Raw genomic sequence first — 19,005 nt, forward strand, 5'->3', positions numbered from 1 at the left:
AGGGCTACTATCAAAGAATGCTGATGTTTGTTTTGTGAAACTGGTTTAAGCCAAGCAGGGCAAGAGGGCACTTTCTGACTTCTCTTGATTCATGGAATGGGGGGGAAAAGTTCAAAATTAGCCATTGTATTAAGGCAAATCAAGTTCACTGGGCTTCTATGAAATTCTATGAAAGCTACTGCTATACAGTCCTGTAGAGAATGGGGTTTAGTGTTCTAAGATGCAAGTATAGTTTATAGAGCTTAGTGGCACCTTGTACTAGTTGATATTATATTTCTGGCTCTGGCACATGACTCAAGACTGGCTTCTTATTTGCAGGTTCGTCCAACACCCCAAGAACTTCGGTCTCATTGCTTCCTATCTAGAGAGAAAGGTGAGCTGCTCTTTGTATGTTACTGTAGTACGAACCTATAGAAAGAAGTGTTTTCACACCACATTCCCATTTCTGGAATCAAAAAGAATACCACTCATTTTTAGATTTCAAATGTTATTTATATATTATTTGGACAGTCCATTCAATGTTTGGTAACATGACCAACTCTCCCAAAGTATCCCCGAGTATCTAAATGTGGCCTGTGCATTTTCACAACCTTTAATGGTTTGTGATAGTTTTGTCCCCTAACCCAACCTCAATTCTAACTTGACCCTATTTCTAACCCTAACCCCAACCTTAAGATTAACCCAGACATTCAATATCTATAGACTACTTTTTACACTATTGTGAGCATCACCTGAAACTCTGTAGACTTTTATAGAGACACATTATAGTCACTAGTAAGTTATGTATCAGAATTGGACTATCCAAATGAAGTGTGACCAGAAAGGAGCAGGGGAAACTTGGTAAATTTGACTGAGGGCAATCATGGGGATTTTGAGGCGATAGGGGTATGTTTGCTGGCTCAGAACTGATAATAGTATAAAATAAATGTAGGTATTAAAAACTCATCACTGTGTGGGTCCACAAAATCATTCTCCCATTCATTGTCTTGACGATCGCACAAGTTTGACACTGTTCTGTGGTTTCTGGCTATGGGAGACAGTTATTTGTGTTCAGAATTATTGATTGGACCATCCTAGTCCATAGGAGTAACATATATGAACTCTTACACTGAGTGTCATCACCCTTTTAATGGGGAAAAAACCCAAAAGCACATGGTTTGCATTTGTTGCCTCCAATTTTACCGTCATGCGCTCATATTTCCACGTCGTCTCCTCTTGTTTCAGTGTGTGTCTGACTGTGTCCTGTACTACTACTTGACCAAGAAGAACCAGAACTACAAGACCCTGGTGAGGCGCAACTATGGAAAACGAAGAGGAAGGAACCAGGTAAACGTGAGAGACTTTATTGATTACCTATTTGGAATGTATGCTCATGCTCTGGTTGAGAAGATGCGGGGTGACTTGCATGTTAGGGGCATGTCACATTGGTGTCACGTGTTCAGTTTGGTGTCAGGCTGCCAGCGTGTCTATGTAGCGTCCAGTTAGAAATCGCATTACGCCTATGCCACATCTACTTTACATCTACTGACCAATCACGTCAGGGGAGCGCCTGACAGAGGTACGCCCTCCTTGTACGTACATCTGCTCCACACCTACTTTATAGTCCTCATCACTAAGGATGTAATACTTCTTTTGGCCACTACATTGTTGGTGCTGTTGCGAGGTTCAGCATGAGCAAAACAGGAAGCAGAGTGAGAATTCCCCTCTCTTTCTCCAGTTATAAGAAAGCAGCCCTAAATTAACACTTAATCAAATAAGAGTTTGCACCTTCTGGCAAATGATTTCCAGGATGAGGAAGGCTGACAAACCCTAAAGCAAAACCCTTGTGGTAAATATGATGTCACACAGACGTTAAGGCATATGAGGGTAAGCAGACAGGCGTTGCTGAGAGCAAAGTCAAATGTTGGATGCAGGTGTCATGGTTGAGATCTTGCTCCTCTATGATTTTGCAACTTATGACCCCCCATATCTCAGGTTTACTGGAGCCCCATTTCACTTCAGGTGACATTCATTAGTGATACAACATTGGTTCATAATGAGTAGATCTTCAGCTGTGTAGCAGAAGGTGCTCTCATGTGCAAAGCTTATTCTGCCTGGTGTTTTAAGCTTCCTTCTCCTCCTCCTCCTCCTCCTCCTCCTCCTCCTTCCACTCTTCCACCATCTCTGCTTCTCGGTGGAAAGCCACCCCCTCCTCTGAACCATAGGGGTCGGTGAGGAGTATGGAGTTTGGGAGAAGAGGGTAGATAATAAGTAGCTCCAGCTGGTTGGCTGATTTATTGAAGGACCAGGGAGTAATAGCTATATTGGAGAGGCACAGCGTTGCTTTCCGGGGCCTGAGGTAGGGAGCGAGAGAGAAAACAAAACGATAGTCAGCTTCTCTGAAAACTCGCCTCGTCATCCTCTAGAGTCCACTCTCCAATTTACAGAAAAATGTCAACGTGCACCGGAACTGCTTTTCTATTGCTTTCAGTTCTGATGTGTGCAGTTTACTGATTGTGATAAGATGCTGTTCCATTTCTTACTGAGCACAAATGCTCCTCCACTGCTGATATGAAATGTTTATGTGGTTTAAGATGTGATACTGAAAAGTGGCATGTGTCCAAGATTGTTTAAGTTATTTTAGTGAAATGCAATAGGCTTTCTAAGTGCAAATGGTTAATTTAATGATTATTAGTGTGAACATAATCTGAGGTTAGGTTACTGGGGATAATGGGACTATTGTGTGGTTGCTGTTTTTACTCCAGCTGTTGAATTAAAATTTGGTGTGCTGCTGCACCGCAGCACAGCTGAAGAATAGTGTGCAGGCAGCCTGCTACTCTCCACAAATCAAGTTGGTGAAGAGAAGTAGGAGTAACAGAATAAGCCTTTATTTTGGCTGCTGAAATTGTTGAAAGTACAGAAGATTAAAAAATTTTTCCTGTTTCACTTGCTTCCTCATTTTTCCTAAATTTTCTGGTTGTGACATTCCTAGAAGTCACGATAAGATGAGGGAAAACTGTGGTTTAGGCCAGAATCAGTGAAAATGGGCAACACAAAAGAATGAGGAAAGGTCTAGTGACCCTGTGTTCATTTGACTCAAATAGTCAAAGGAGGAGGAGGCTCAAATATGTTGTTTTACCTTTCCTCTTATGCCAATTGATGCTTATAATCTCCTTTTCAATTTTTAGACAGTGACTTTTTACTTGGCTTGATTTTTCTATCTCCCCTAGGCAGTGGGTGTTTTTTCTTAATTGGATTTGAAAATTATGGTTTAAGGTTACATAATTGTGGTGTACCCTGATCCTCCTGTTGACACAGACTCTAGTCAGTGTCTATTCCAAACACTCAGGGCAGGGCAGGGCAGGGCAGGGTAACACTCAAAACAGAGGGAATGTTGGACACCTTCCCAGTTTACAGATTAAGTGTGTGTGTGTATGTGTGTGTGTGTGTGTGTGTGTGTGTGTGTGTGTGTGTGTATGTGTGTGTGTGTTAGGGCCCTCCTTTGTTTTATTTATTTCATATATCCCCTTTCCCCCCATTTTTTGTTTTCTGACAATTGCCTGTGATCACAAATTTGGTTTATTTTTGTTTTATAATTATTGTTTTACCAGGTATTTATTGATAATTGTGGGCAGTGAAATGATGTGGCATAGCCTAGAGCTTAAAACATACAATTATTATTTTTGGGTGAATTTGCCCTTTGATCTTGTTGCCAACTTGCCTCCTCACCAGAATACTTTTCATAACTGCAAATTCTTTGAAATAGGAATATTTGGCTCACATTACAGGTAGATTTCACCCAGTCTAACATGACCAGGGTGTTTCTGTCTGGTGGCGGTGTCCCAAGTGGATGTTCTCTCTAGCATGGGTTTTTTCCCATCTCACTGATACCACGCTCCCTGTACAGGACATTCTGTTTCTGTATGGAGTACATCTCCAGCCAAACACAATGGGCTAGTTGTAGACTGTTGCTGTGTCTAGTGGAGGCGGCGGCAGGGCGTGGGGGTCATGATTACGTGTACAACATGAAAACAGCTCTTCTTACTTAGTGGTTTACGTAGGGTGGGCAATGTGATGGGTACAGTCCACACTGGGGGGGATTCCCCTATAGTGATCTGTTTCATTTTTTATCAACATTAGCAGAATAGACCTGCCAGTGGAGGAGAGAAGACTTCCCCAATTCTGTAACACTTTAGATTGCCAAGGAAGCGTCGAAAAAATGTCCTTCTGTATTGGTTGCATGCAAGCTTACAATAGCTGCTTCATTGGAGAATACACAACCTCTCTGTGTATTTGGTGTACACCCTCATCTCGTATATTAGATCATTACGTATTTCCGTACTTGACGGATTCAGCGGCCATACTGCATAGCCAGAATAACATTAAACAAGTTGACTTTGTTGTGTTAATGTCCATTCATGCTACTCCCAGGTTGACATTCTGCATTTAAGCAACAGTGTGGGCTCTGTCTGAGAGCTAGGGGACAGATAACAGTTTTTTTCTTGTGCATTAAGCCATCAGCCACTTGATCCCAGTAAGATCAGAGAGGACATAGTTGCTCTCTAAGATGGCGTGACTGTGAATGATCATTGTCTTGAGATCCCGGCCAATGATTGCTTAAATGGCTTCAGTGCTTGTTCCAAACCTTGCTGTTGGCATTGCGAATGGAGTGAAAATGTCTTTGTCATTTGGAGTAAAGCAGCACATCACGATGTGGTGGTTTTCCAAGCGAGCTACTGGTGTGAGTTACCAACTGCAATTCCCCACATACTCCAGAGTGAGTAGAGTGACTCATTAGAGAGAGAAGGAGAAGGACAGAGTGAGCAAAAGCAAGAGCAATGGAATGTAGGGCGAGTGAGTGAACTAGAGGGAGACGGGGGAAAAAACCCTCAGTGAGACAGAGTCAGCATTGGCAGCTTATCCGCTGAGTGTTTGCTGTGTTGTTTTTTTCTTTTCCATTTCCTTTTTATTCTGTTCCTCTGAGAGAGAGAGAGAGAGAGAGAGAGAGAGAGAGAGAGGGGGGAGAGAGAGACACCCCTCTCTGAAACGGCTGAGTTGGTACAGTCCAGCCATCTGACAGGCCCAAAAAACTCACTGTGCTGCTGTGAGTGCCAATCAAAGAAGAGTGCTCGGCAGGGATTACCTTGAGTGACCCTGCATAGATTAGTGCGTGCATGTGAGATGGACAATTCTTTGGGCGGCTTAAGCGGCCTGATGACACGCTTTCCCGGAATATGTGCGGCAGTGCCGTGGCCCGGCAGCCCTTCTAAGGAGCTCTGCTATGGGGCTGTGTTGCCCCTCTACTGCTACCGTTACCACCGCTATGGAAGTACTGGAGGCTAAACTCACATCTGCAACGCCAGTAAGCTGTGGCTCGTGGAAGAGCAAAAGGTTTTTTATGACCAGCAAATGAGCTTGCAGGTATGTCACTAGCTTTGAAACGACGGTTTCTCCTTTTAGTTTATACTGTTATCACACTCGCACTCGCTATTTTTTCGCTCGTCCTCTATTTTGTTTTTTTTAATTTCCCTTTCATTTCTAGAGCTTCTCTCTCACACTTTTTATTGCTCTGTGGCTTCGACAGCCAGTTGCTTAGCCTGCATATTTGCCTGTAGCTTTCAAGGCAGTCAAAGTCAGTTGTTTCAGCTAAGTTACTCTAGAACATGTTGAAGCATGGTTTTCCATTTAACAAAGAAGTAGTATCCCTGTGCCAGAACTAGAGGGATATGCACGCAGATATGCATTAATGCTGTGGGGCTTGGCTAATGCTCCCTTTGAGAGAAAAAAATGTAAGAATTAGTTTTTAAATACACATTTAGTTACCTTTTGATGGCTAACTAAGTTCTAACCCAATATTGATTCCACTTACAGTTCAGAGGGACACTGGGGCTTGGCTAGGCAGACTGACAGAGGTATGATTTTTCATGGAAATTTGCCTCAAACATTGAAAAAAATGTCACCCATGTCAGCTGAACTTTCTTGGCTGTACCTCTGACCTACCTCTACATAAATATTCTGACTCGGCTGGTGGAACAAAAAACACAACTCCTAACTCAGTTGTTCTAGCCTTTCTTTGTATGTAGATCAAATCAGGAACACCAATAATTCAATATGGCATTTTGTGATACTCTGTGGCTGACATGTTGTGTTGTTATTGTGGCACATGGAGGGTTTTGTTGTGTTGTTTTCAGTTAACTCGGGTACCCAAGATCAAGGAACTAATTTGAATGTAGCAGTGGAACTTGTATCAATTATTTTTATTGTTAGAATGAATTCAACAAGAGTAGCTGAGGTGCATTAGCTTTTTCCAATATGTTTTACAAAATATTTATCTGCATTAGAACAGCACATCACGTGATATTGCCTATTCAGCAGGCCTTCAGTGATAACCTATTCTTTTCCAAACATCAGTGACAGTCCAGGGCTGGCAGAAAATGAGAACCAAATCAGAGAACCATGTCATGTCGCTCATTTCAGACAGTTTTAATACTGATTTAAAAAAAAACAAAAAAAAAACAACACACTCTTGATATTTGGGTGTTTCAGTAGCTAATACTGAAAATTGTATTTCTCTTTCCTAATTAGGCAAATTGTGCAGCTGTAAAACAGACATTATCAAGATAATATATGCATTCCCTTGTGGTCTTCTCTGACGTATTTTTAATAGTTCCTGGAACCAGCGTTGTTGTGGTTGAGAAAGGTATATATGCTGATCTTCCCCTCAGCCATGCCAAGGTCACGTAGAGAGGAGGTCACTGGAGTATAATGTTGTCACAATAACTGAATTTATGTTTTGTGCACCAAGCCAGACAAAGTATTACAATTGTACTATTACAATTATATTACCTTTGTATTTATTGTATTGCTATCTACCACCTGCTCTCTGGTTTTTGCTATCTTTTATTTATGTCCTAGTCTTGATTTGTTTATTTTCAACTTCCATTCTGCTGCTGCGAAGATGCAGATTCCCCTCAGAGATCATTTAATTTTCATCTCTCATCTCATCTCTCATTAAATGCTAATCTTATACCATATAAAGAAGTCTAACAGCTAAAACGCTGTGATCAAGGAATCAAAACTGAAACTACAAAAACAACTTCACTGTAGATCATATTTCATTTATTAACAGCCAACAAAACACATTCGTTGGAAGAACAGAAGTCATCTGGATCATGCTTTTCTGGTAAAATGATTGATTAATGATAGATGAATCACTATTTAAAAATTATTTTGCCAGTGATTTATGCTTGTCAGTGCGATATTTTACAAGCTAGAGAAAAAACAAATGACAAAAAGCTGTGTGTTGGAGATAGCGTAAGCAAGCATAGAACTGTTTCACCTATGGTTTTAATGAGGTAATATACCTGCTCTGGTAGGCCAGGTAAAACCTCTAAAATGGAGCAGACAGAAATCTTGATGTAGAAGAAGAAAATAGTTGACCTAAATTTAATTGTAGTGGATTTGCTGTGGCTGTCAGGGCTTAGTATCGCTCTTAGGCATGAGTTTACAATACAGTCAGTGCCAAGAGCATATTCAGTATGCAAGGTGTGAAAATGTACATTGTTGTGGATTCACATTGTCAGACTGGATCCCTGAAAATCAACAGGTCCTGACAATCTGGATCCTATCTTTTTAAGACTATCTACTGATTTTATTGCAAAACCAGTATTTTGCCTTTTAATCTTACCCTTGAGAATAATGAAATTCCAAAAGTTTGGAAATCTGCCTACGCTCTTCCTCTGTTAATAGGGGTGATCCATCTCTTCTAACTGACTACAGGCCTATCACCAAATTGTCTGCTCTAGCTAAGGTTCTCGAAAAACTGGTTAATGAACAGCTGAAGGAATTTGTTTCAATGCCATTTTATCTGAGTATCGATGTGGTTTTAGAAAGCAGCGTAGTACAGTCAGTGTTGAGCTAACCCATCCTGGAGCCCTGGGCTGAAGAACTTTGGGGCCATTTATGACCTCCAGTCTCCTGTTCTTGGACATATGTGCGCACACATGGACACACACACACACACAGAGACACACAACAACAACAACAATGCCGGTGTTCAGGCCAAATGAAGTGCACATCCATCCTTGACTAGCCAATATGCAGAGAGGCAGCAAACAGTAACTTAGCCTGTCAGTCAAGATATGAAACACAGCCAATATCTAGATAATGTGTTGGATTTTGAAAACAATGACCCGACACAGCCTGTAGTAAAATACAAGTGGAAAGAAGCCATCGTGGACAAACACAACACCACAAGCAGAAAAACACCACAAATTAAAGTCACACTGCAACATTTGCAAGCAGAAATACACCAGACCACATAGAATAGTGACACTGCAAGCAGTCTTACGCATTACATGGTGTACGTTGTTAGTGTTATGCTATATTGTGAAGATAACCAGAAAATCAGAAATTACCATACGCCATCGAGTATGTTTACTGACTTACTTACTAGCCCGTACCTGTAGGTACCAGTGCTGTTTGTTTACTTTTTCCTCGTTTTTGCTTGATAATCTCTACTGGCTGCGGTCAAGTTTTTTTTAGAAGATGGGTCTGCATTACTAGTAGCTGTATGTATAGCTTCCACTGCCTTAGTGCGCTACCATAAAGTGCAGATGATTTAAATAATAATAATAATAATAATAAAATCCCATTAAATTTCCCATTCGGTATCCTCACTCCTGGGGCTCTGGGCTGCAGCCCAAGTAGCCCACTGGGATAACGCGGGACAGAGTACAGTTACTGCAGCAATGAAGGTGGTAAATGACATCATCAGTTCATTGGACTATTGATCTTTCAAAGGTTTTTGATACGGTTGACCATGTTATTTTACAACAAAGGCTGGTTAGTATTGGCAAATTACCTAACCGGGCAAGCACAGTGTGTTCATTGCTGTGTGTTAACAAAGCCGTGCCACAGGGTCCAACTCTATCCACCATCTGTATCAACAACCTGTGCCAAATGCAACTTTCCACTTGTATGCTGATGATACTGTCATCTACTGCTGTGCGTCTTCTCTTGCTCAAGCCTTTGAGTTTTTACAATATGCTTTTAACACTATATAGTTTTCTCTCTATCAACTCAATATTCCACTTAGTTTTAACATGGGGGTTATTCGGCACTCGACCGCCATGAAAACCAGAATATAAACTAATCACCAAGATCAGATGCAGCTGGACGAGTTTGTAGTGTTTGGATTTTTACTTCCCATTCATCTGAATGAGGCGCGAAAATAGCCTGAAAACTGACATATTGAACAACAGATCCCGCTACTGTGACTTTCAACTGACATTTGGTCGAACGTTTTAGAACATAATTTTGCCAAATAGCATTTTTATTGATAGAAGAGAACATAGCGGAGGGATACCATTTAGGAGAGATAGTTCCTGTTTGGGAGACCGGATCTACTTTTTTTTAAATACTAATTTTAGTGTAAACCAAGAATAGAAATGCAAAATTACGACTGACCAATTACTGCTTTACTGTTTTAAAAGCGGGATCTGTTGTTGAATCTGTTCACAAACATGTTAAATGTAAGTTTTCAGGCTATTTTCGTGGCCTCATTCAAAAGCTACAAACACTACAAACTCGTCCCAGTTACATCCGATCTTGGTGATTAGTTTATATTATGGTTTATAACCCCTATGATAAAACTAAGTGATATATTACTTTAATTTTATTGTATTCATATCCTTTATTACGTTTTTATTATCTTTTCATACCTTTTACTCTTTGCACATCTGCAGTGCTGCAATGACCCAATTTTGCCTCTGCGATCAATAAAGGTCATCTAATGTTTTGTTATACAAGCAATTGGAAAGAGTTCCTTTATTGCCCCTTTCTTAATTGTGCGGCAGTTAACTTCCTTGAGAAGTCCAGCAGATTCCATTAAGTTGCGATACTGATGCTGCAATGCTTCCAGTGACTAGGTGAACAGTGGCTAATATTTTGGTATTGGTATATCTGGTATTTTCTACCTTTTACATTCTTACATTTTATTACAGTTGTCTTTGATAATAAATATTTTCACCCTGATGAGTCTGTAATGAATATTACAGTCAACTGGATAGTTTTTGTGCCCATTTAATGCAAGGAGCTATAAACTATTGTGAAAAATGCTGTTATGTGTAATATTTTAAATTAAATTCCTAATTTGTTCTGAGGTCATACTTGCTCTTTAATGTGACTCCTTGACTTTAAATCCAAGCAAGCTTTTCCCCCACTAATTGTGTTATTGAATAATGACAGTTTAACTGAGGTGAATTGCAAGGATAGATGTGGTACATGGTAATAGTTAAGTCTTTTAAAGAGCTGTTCATTTCCCTTTTTCTGCAGTGGAATTGCTTGAAGTGAAAGAGTGAGAGATTCCTCTGGTGGCCCAAGCTCTGTGGTAGGAAAGGGAAGATTGACTTGTGGCTCTGTCATTTCCTAAATCAAACAGGCCTTGTGAATCAGCAAAAGAGGGGAGAAATTAAAACTCTCAAAATATTCAGGCCAGGTCAGGAAAGTGCTTCATCTAAAAACATGGAAGAACCACAGAACCACAGGGCCTCATTGACTTTTGGAGAACATCTGTGTGGAGGTTCTGCAAAGCAGTGTGGGAGAGGAGGCAGGAATGCCACGGCTCTCCGACTGCCTCCAAAGCAAACACGAGCACTCCCTGACCCAACCAGAACAGCACCTCACTGAAGGACATGTATGGTGAGAATAACTCTGCTCTAGAGCAAACTGGTGTACTCTGCCAGATGGTCTCTCTGGATTCTCTTGTGCCAGAAACATGCTTTGCAGACTGCTCAAGACAGGAAATGAGTCAGAGTATGTCCCAGTTTGACGTGGTCTTCTGAGCACACTTCGACCTACAACTCGAGTACAGGATTCGCTCTGAATCGGCAGGAAACTTTTGACAACAGTAAAAAGCATGGTGGAAAAGTAGCTTGTAAGCTACCCTTTTCCCAAATAAGCAGCTAGCAGCAGTGAATTAAACCACAAATCAAATTTAATTTACCAGACATTCCACTTTTGGCTCAAATTGGTTTAAGGGAAATGAAGGGGAAAGTTGTGAACTGTAGAGCCTAATAAGAAGTATATGGGGAAAACTTGACTCAGCATCACATGCAGTTTTCTCTCAAACAGATTTGATTTTGCTTGCCCTGCAGCTCCACTCTCAAATGGCAAAATCCATCTGATTATTGGCCGGCTCTGGTTAGAGCTGGCTAGGGCAGGCAGTAATTCTGCAAGTCAGGAGACAGACTTAAAAACAGCTACCAGCAGAGACGGTTGCTTACTGCCTGACTCTGGACTACTGTCAAGCACTTCTGTATCAGACTTGACTGTATGATGAGGCAGCTAGACTCCTCATGTGCAGAGCCATGTTGTTGTAGAATAGACTCCTCCAACTGCAGACAGCCCCTGTTTTTATTTATTTATTTATTAAGTTGTACAACTGCCTTCCCTCTCTTTGCCTCGGTCCCTCTCTTTTGCCTTTACCATTGAGTGAAGCACATTCCTTGGCCCCATCTGGTACCAGCATGGGATGTTTGGCTTGGCATAGCCAGACTTGTTCCAGCACGGCACTTTCATGGAACAGGCAGGGGGAAGCATTCTGTGGTGTACCGCGCCAGCAGTGATGATAAAGAATGTTGCTCTGTCCTCAATCACTCTGTCGGACCTGTTTTTAAGATCCTCTTTTGTATCATGTTGTTTTCGTTCTACTTGTGTGTGCAGTGATTTCTGTCTGATCTCCAGTACCAACCTTTTTGATTTACAGTATTATGAACATTTGCTTAGACTTGGTAGTGTTTAGCTGTTGCAGTCTGGTATCATCATGAGTGTCATGATTGAGTCCTTTACTTTCTTTGAGGGATGTAGTGAGACAAGGTATGGGACCTGGACACACTCCAATTTTCTTAATGTTGTCATTTAGGCATATAGGTCAGAAACAGAAGAATATCTGTATTGTGGTCCTTTGTTTTTGTTTGTCATGTTTCTGCAGATACTCCACAAAGTGCGAGCACAACTCAATTAAACAATCTTCATCAGGTGCACGGTCCAAACTGATATTAGTAGAAACAAATGCCAGCAGTCATAATGTCCTTTCGTCTTTTTAATACATGGGCAGCTAGTGTGCTCAAACAACGGACATGTTTCAGCTGTCAGCCATCATCAGCGTTATGTTATACATGCCCGAAGTGACACGTTAATACACAGATGCAAACATGCAACTTATTGAACTGCACATAAGAATAGCCAATAAAACATGCAGTCACCTACAGCATGTGCAGTTCAATAAGTTATATAAGGCTAGTTATCTTCCACATGCACACAGGGGAAGTTTAGCCTCCTTTTTATTTTTCGCAGGGGATCGGCATATTATATAGAGTGACAAAATATTTGTAAGATATATTTGCAGTACTGATATATTTACTGTCGGGGAAGCATTGTAATTTCTGTTTTCATAATTCTATTTTTCTTGATACTAATTTGTAATATTTTTCCCTTCTTTTATGCTGTATATTATGTACTTCTGACATTAGTCCTTATTGAATGGGGAATGTTTGTGCAGATACCCCGTCTATGTGAAGATCATCAAAGGACGCCATAGTCTTAATCTTATCTGTGCAGGGTGTATGACTAGGCTCTTCGTCTCCTCTCTAGTCTTTTTATCTCTTGCCTTGTTAGTTTGGTGGAAATTGTGCGGGGGTCAAATAACCAGACGGCAGCTTACATTTCTCCCCTTCACCTGACTGGCTTTCAGACTGAATATTTTTGCGCTCCATTCTGGTCCATCTTCTGCTGTGAACTTCTAGATCAGCGGTGTTCAAGCATGTGCCATGGAGGGAGAGTCTGCAGGTTTTTGTTCCAGTTCTCTTGGCAACAGGTGATGTCATGGATTGGTACACCATCAACTAGAGAGGGAGCAGCTAATCAGTGAAATCACTTGATGTAGTCTTTATTTGGAAGGAGAACCTGCATACTCTCTGCCCCGCATGGCACATGATTGGGCACCACTGTTCTAGATGGTTGTCTGGGCTCTAGTGGCCAATGCAGGCACTGCCATGCCATTGGAAGATGGCTGCTGCCTGATATGAGGACTGGACAGGAAAGTGTGTAAAATGTCAGGAGGGATGTAACTTGGTCAGACTAGGCGATTATAATGCCAATTCTAAACCTGATTTGAATCTGGGTTGGCACAGATTATCCTGTAGTGTGAACGGGCTCAAGACTGCTGACTCTGGCCGTTTGACCTGGTGTAATTTTTTCGAACATGCTTGATTTTGTTGGGACGGGTCTGGTCTGGCTTGTCTAGTGTGAACTGGTACAAGACTTGCCAAGACTGAATTCTTGGAGTTTAGATACAGGGGGAAGAAAAAGAAAATTAACCGGAAGAAAAGTCACATTTAACGATGACGCCCACTCACGTAGATAGTTTATGTTAGTAAGATTCACAACTTTACCTGCATTTTTATATGCAGAATAGAGTTTACCCACATAACTCGTTGACATAAATTCATAGTATACATCATAGTAAGTAGTGTCAAGAAAAAAGCATAAATTAATGCTTGTGGTGCTCCTTTGCTCACCGAATGGAAATCATAGTTGGCCCACCTTTTTTATTCACCACTAATCACTCAATGTCAGTGTTGGGTTAAAAACCTGTTGCATTTCAACCAAAGCATGGATGTGATTGATGATTTATGAGTGGACAGTGTTCTCTGTGGTGCATTTATTGATCAGTATTTAAGTCTTCAATGATTTGCTACTACAGCCCAAATGACAACTTTTACTGAGCTACAGATTGACTTCTCTTGGTAATGTTTCAACAAGAAACGACTGGACATTTTCCCCTTGTTGTTTTGTTACAGCAAATAACACGTCCCTCACAAGAAGACAAGTCAGACGACAAAAACGAAGAAGACAAATCTGAAAAGTCTGAGAAAAAAGAGGACGAGGAGAAGAAGGACGAGGAAGAGAAAGATGAAAAGGAGGACTCCAGGTGAGTTATGAATAGTTGTGTGTCCCAGTGTCTGTCCAGTCCACTGGTAAAGGTGCTGGTTTCTGTCTGCTGCCATTTTTTGTTTGCTCACCCAGTTTTGATAGTTTTTGGAAGAGGATGTCTTAGTAAATTATATATACATTATATTACTGTGCTCTCAGTAAATTATAGCCTTCATGTTATGCAACTGGATTTCTGGAGTCTTAGTTTGGGGATCAACATCCCTTTTTTTGTGTTGTAAAATGTGCCGGAGGAGGAATCCCTGCCCTTCTCAGGCATGACAGCTGACCAGATCTTGGCCTGCTTTGAATTTTCCATTTTAAAAGCCACCCTGGTATTTGAATGCTCTTGAAAACAGAATTCTACCCTACAACACATTCACCTATGATATTCCGCTAATCTTGTAGAGTTAAATAAAAAAAAATCATAATTTGTATATACTAACTTTTTCCCAAATCTAGAAATGAAGCAACACTTCCTGGACCTATTCCACTGACATTGAATAGGGGTGAACGGTCAGAATGAATAGAAGATGGTGCAATGAATCCACAAAGTTGGCTTCACATTTAATGTCAATGGGGCAGGCCCAGAGAGTGTTATTTGATCATATCATAGACTAGATTAGTCTTGGCTTTAAGATACTGATTTTGAGTTGTCTATCATTCATCATCATCATAGGATACATAAATGTATATTCTTTTTAGGCTGGATTTTCCCTTTCATAAAATGCTAAATGGAAAGTAGAAATGGTGCAGAGTGATGGGAGGTTTCGCCACCCCATGACCTGCTGGGATGATGGATGCTCATGAGCAGAGCTGGGAGAGGACCACAGTGTCTATTTTGCCTCAGGGCTAGCAGACATTAGATAGATGACGACCCACTTGTTTACCCAGTTGACTCCGTGGGCAGCTAGTCTTGACTCATGTCCATCCATCAAATGACAAATGCATATACTGGTAAAGCAAACCTGCTAATGTAAATAGATTTAAGTCTTGCATGGGCCAACTCTAAACTACTTGTATGATGTGTTCAGTTGTGCAGGAAAAACAGATTATGAAAATACTGTTATTGCTGAATCAAAAGGGAATGGATTTTTGCTGTACCGCCGATCTTCATCATTCAGATGTGCAAGGTTAAAGCTGTGCTTTCCCTTCCCAAACCACAGGGACATTGGCAAGGACAAAGACAAGTGTGACGGTGGGGAGGACGAGGACGGAAAGGAGCAAAACACGGCGCGTGGCAGGAAGACTGCCAACAGCCAGGGCCGCCGCAAGGGAAGGATCACCACGCGCTCCATGGCCAACGAAGCTGCATCTGTGGTGGCCGAGGAAGCACCTCCCCCCGCCCCTGAGCCCGCCTTGCCGGAGCCTCCACAGCTCCCTAAAGCTGATCCAGCCCAGAAGGCCATGAAGGAGCCTACAAAACCCCTGACCCCAGTAGCTGCCATGGATGCTAATAAAGGTAAACCACCACACCTATTGTGCCTCTGTACTCTTTGTCCCCACGCAAACAAAGCGCCACACACAGTATCTCAGACACCACTGGACCAATTACGCCAAATCTTTGGCGAGTGACACATCTTGCCGTTAAGATCCAGCATTTTTAGCACATTTTATTGTTTGTTGGGGTATTTTTCCTAATCCCACGGGTAACTGGCCAACATAGACCATGTGACGTCACATTGGTATTTCCAACACAGCTAGAATGGAGTTTGAAAAATTTCAGCTGTCCAAAACCCCAACGGTAAATGTCAGGTTTTGGTGTCAGAATCACAGAGCAACGGCTTCTTTCTAGAGTCACCATTTTGCACCGACATTCAACAGTCATGCAGGGAGAAAGGCCTCTTCCAGAAGAGAAATAGATACCAGTTTCTCCATCGACTGTAACCTCAGTAGATCATAATGCAGTGCAGCCACAAGACATGTTGTGTTTTGAGTGAGGGGTGTGGCCGCAGCCATAGACACACCCCAATGTTCCCGAATTAGTTGGCTAGCTAACTATATTCATATGCCCATACACCCACCTCTGATTGAAGCAAAAGGTTAATGGACCTTCTCTTAGGGTTGTCGAAAGGCATTCTGGGAAATGTAGGAAATCCCTATCTGAAGTAGAGGTAGACGAGGCAGGTTGAGTGGAAACTAGGTTCACCAAAAAACACTTCATCACAAAAAAACTCCTGGGAGTATCTGAGGGTGAATTGTTAATGTCATTGTTAATGATTAAAAAATGCAGCAATGCATTTATTGTGTTTTTGGCTAGGTAGCAAGCATTGCATATTTCCTTAGATGGCTATGTCAGTTTTTGAATTTATTTGGATGTAACATTATGTTGGACTCACCTGAACAGACTGGAGTTTAGTGCACATGCTCAATCCATGCTTTTTGTAACAACGGGTAACATTGTAGTCTGCCTTCCATGATGCAATAACTACAACTACATTAGTAATAGCAGCAATAGCAATAACCTATACAGGGTTGTCATCAGTATTTTACTTTACCTTTAACAGTTACCATCAGCTGCCCAGAGTTGGGTCCATTCTATGACAGCACATTTGTTTTGAGCTTCTTAGATATCATGTTATGATTTCTTATCAAAGGAAAGAACTTTGATTTTTCATTTTTTCTCTCATTGATCCAGAAATTAAGTGTTGTCACTGATTGGCCTGAAGGGGATGCTGCATCATGCATGGGATCAAAGAATGGTCCCAGTTGTACTGAGATCTTACGCGTTATAACCTGAAACAAGTTGTTTTATACACCACTTATGCCCGATTTATATATTTTTTCCTGGAATGGCACAGAGGTATTTTATATGCGAGTGTGGATGTTGTAGAGCTCACGGCCGGAGAACAGCGCACCTCAACAGAAGTGGCTGAACAAAGCTTAGAGAGCATTCAAAATAAAACTCTTGAGTTTTTTTTTCCCCTCCTTAAAAATCTGTAGATGTTCAAACCCTTGTTTGCTGGGAAGTGGGTGCAGTTGGTTCAACATGTTCAGGTACTCATTGACTCTCTGCCGAGTGTCAGACAGGCCCTGTCATCCACTGCAGGTCTGTCTGCTCCGTCCATCACCATGGCAATGCACTGCCTCCGGTAGAGCTGTTGTCATGGTTCTCAGTCACGTACAAGAGCTCTTCTTCCCTTTGATGTCTTTGTTGCTTTCTCGGTGGCAGCTCAGGGTTTCAGGTATTCTCCAAGTCGTCTGCGTTAAGCTCGTCTTGGCGTTAATCTCTATAGTTAATTCACTGTGTTTTGTAAGTGTTCTGTGCTCCTCCGCCACCTGCTCCCTCCTCTGTTGAGCTCTGCCTCTCTCGACAGTCTGTTGAGTTATGTAAGGTCTGCGCCCTAATGTGATTAATTAACCCTCTGCAGTGTGTCCTTGCAATCCCTCAGCCCTCTGACCTCTCTGGCCACGTTCTCGGCGTATCAGGGATTTACCTAGGACCGTGTCAGGTGCAATCTCCCTGAGCGACTACATTGTGGATTTTATGTGTGTGTCCTGTGTGTGCTTGCTCTCTAGTAACCCTTGCTCGGTTGCTTCTCAGAAGTGGGCTAGGCGCTAAAGGGTAGCTATCTGTCAGTCTTGCCCAGTTGAAGTGGTGCCAGGCGGGCTCAGGCTGCTGCTGATTCAGTGGGGGCCAACAGTGGCGGCTTGATCTCGTTTCAAGTCATGGGGCGGGGGAGGGGTGTTTCTCTTCTTGTGAGGTGAGGTGCTGCATTGTAGGTAGTCACCCCTCCTTTTTTCATAGCTCCAACTCTTCAAAGGGCTACGTGAGATTAATGACCACCTCAGCGGGGGCTAAACTGTCATGGGGAGAACATGTGAGTTTTGCCACGGGAGAGGGCAGCCCAGTCCAGCAGACATTTGTTTGACTGGGAGTAACAGACTGTATGGCCGGTAGACCTTCGGTAGGAGCCGTCTAAACAGTGAGAATTGATCTCCTCATCTTCGAGGCGGGTGGGGGGCGAGCCTCCTGTTAATGTCAAGGGTTCATCTGCTGCTATATTTGTCCAAATGTTTACACAATCTGAATGGGTGCCATGGAGGAGAGTAGGCCAGGGTTCACTCAGTCCTCTTCAAGGTAACCGTGCACTTCTGTTCTGTGAATTTTGTGGGGGGTGTGGGGCTGTGTGGCCAAGCCGAAGCAAGGAGGTGGAGAATGTGTGCGTGTGTATGTGAGTGAGATGGGGCAGTGTGACAGTAGAAGGGGTGGGAGGGTGTTGGGCTGGCTGTTCTATCTGTCTGTTTGTCTCCATCCAAGGCCATTTCCCAAAGAGGGAGGCACGGCTCTCCACTCCTCCACTGTCTGGCGCTAGATCAGCTGACCAAGGCCCTCCCCCTGTGGATTAGAGAGGGGGAGGGCTTGTTCTGGGCTGTGGGGCGGGAGAGAGAGAGAGACGGAGAATGAGAGAGCATGAGAGAAAGGGAGGAGAGAGAGCTAGAGAGAGAGTGTGAGTGAGGGAGCAGGTCTCAGCAGCCCCTGAATGTAAACAGATTATTAGATTAGTGGCCATGAGAATGAGGCGGCTGAGGAGAGGACTGTCGCTCTCTCCGTCTGTATCTCTCTCTCACCCTTTCTCCCTTTCTGTCCGTCAGCACTGATGGGGCTGTTTCTTTTCTCTCTGTGATTTAGCTGGCGCTATTGAAACCGGAGAAACTTCTCGCTGGACCGAGGAGGAGATGGAGGTTGCCAAAAAAGGTAGCGTTTCAATTCATTTTTCTCTCTCGCTGTGTGTGTGTGTGTGTGTGTGTGTGTGTGTGTGTTGCTCTTTTCCTCTCTTGCTGTGGCTCCTCCGCATTTTATGATCTTTCCCTGTTTTTTTCCTTCCTCTCTCTTGCCTTGCCCTGCCCGTTACATACATGCACACACGAATGCATTGCACGTGCATTCACACATACAGAAACTTGGGCAGTGCTTTACTGGAGGCTTTCAGGGAACGATAAACGGCTTCAGGGAGTTTTTTTTTTCTTTTTCTTGTAGCTGTACTGCTCTGCTTGCTTCTCAGAAGTGATCTATTAAGGCCATCCATGAAG

At 42.4% G+C, this 19,005-nt stretch overlaps 1 protein-coding gene across 7 annotated transcripts in view; it reads left to right on the forward strand.

Moving 5' to 3' along the window:
- ncor1 (nuclear receptor corepressor 1) overlaps nt 1-19,005 on the forward strand; it is a 64,426-nt gene that overhangs the window by 18,388 nt on the left and 27,033 nt on the right. For 4 of the 7 annotated variants that reach the window (XM_071900783.2, XM_078286397.1, XM_078286398.1 and 1 more), the window contains exons 13-17: nt 319-373; nt 1,225-1,332; nt 13,842-13,972; nt 15,138-15,433; nt 18,605-18,670. In XM_071900783.2, the coding sequence (XP_071756884.2) occupies nt 319-373; nt 1,225-1,332; nt 13,842-13,972; nt 15,138-15,433; nt 18,605-18,670 (656 nt within the window). Of the gene's footprint in view, nt 1-318; nt 374-1,224; nt 1,333-5,125; nt 5,401-13,841; nt 13,973-15,137; nt 15,434-18,604; nt 18,671-19,005 lie in introns of those variants that run through there. The other 3 variants (XM_078286396.1, XM_078286399.1, XM_078286400.1) reach the window with 2 other exon arrangements.

This window comes from Centroberyx gerrardi, chromosome 11 (assembly GCF_048128805.1).
Source record: "Centroberyx gerrardi isolate f3 chromosome 11, fCenGer3.hap1.cur.20231027, whole genome shotgun sequence".
NCBI classification, from domain to species: domain Eukaryota; kingdom Metazoa; phylum Chordata; class Actinopteri; order Beryciformes; family Berycidae; genus Centroberyx; species Centroberyx gerrardi.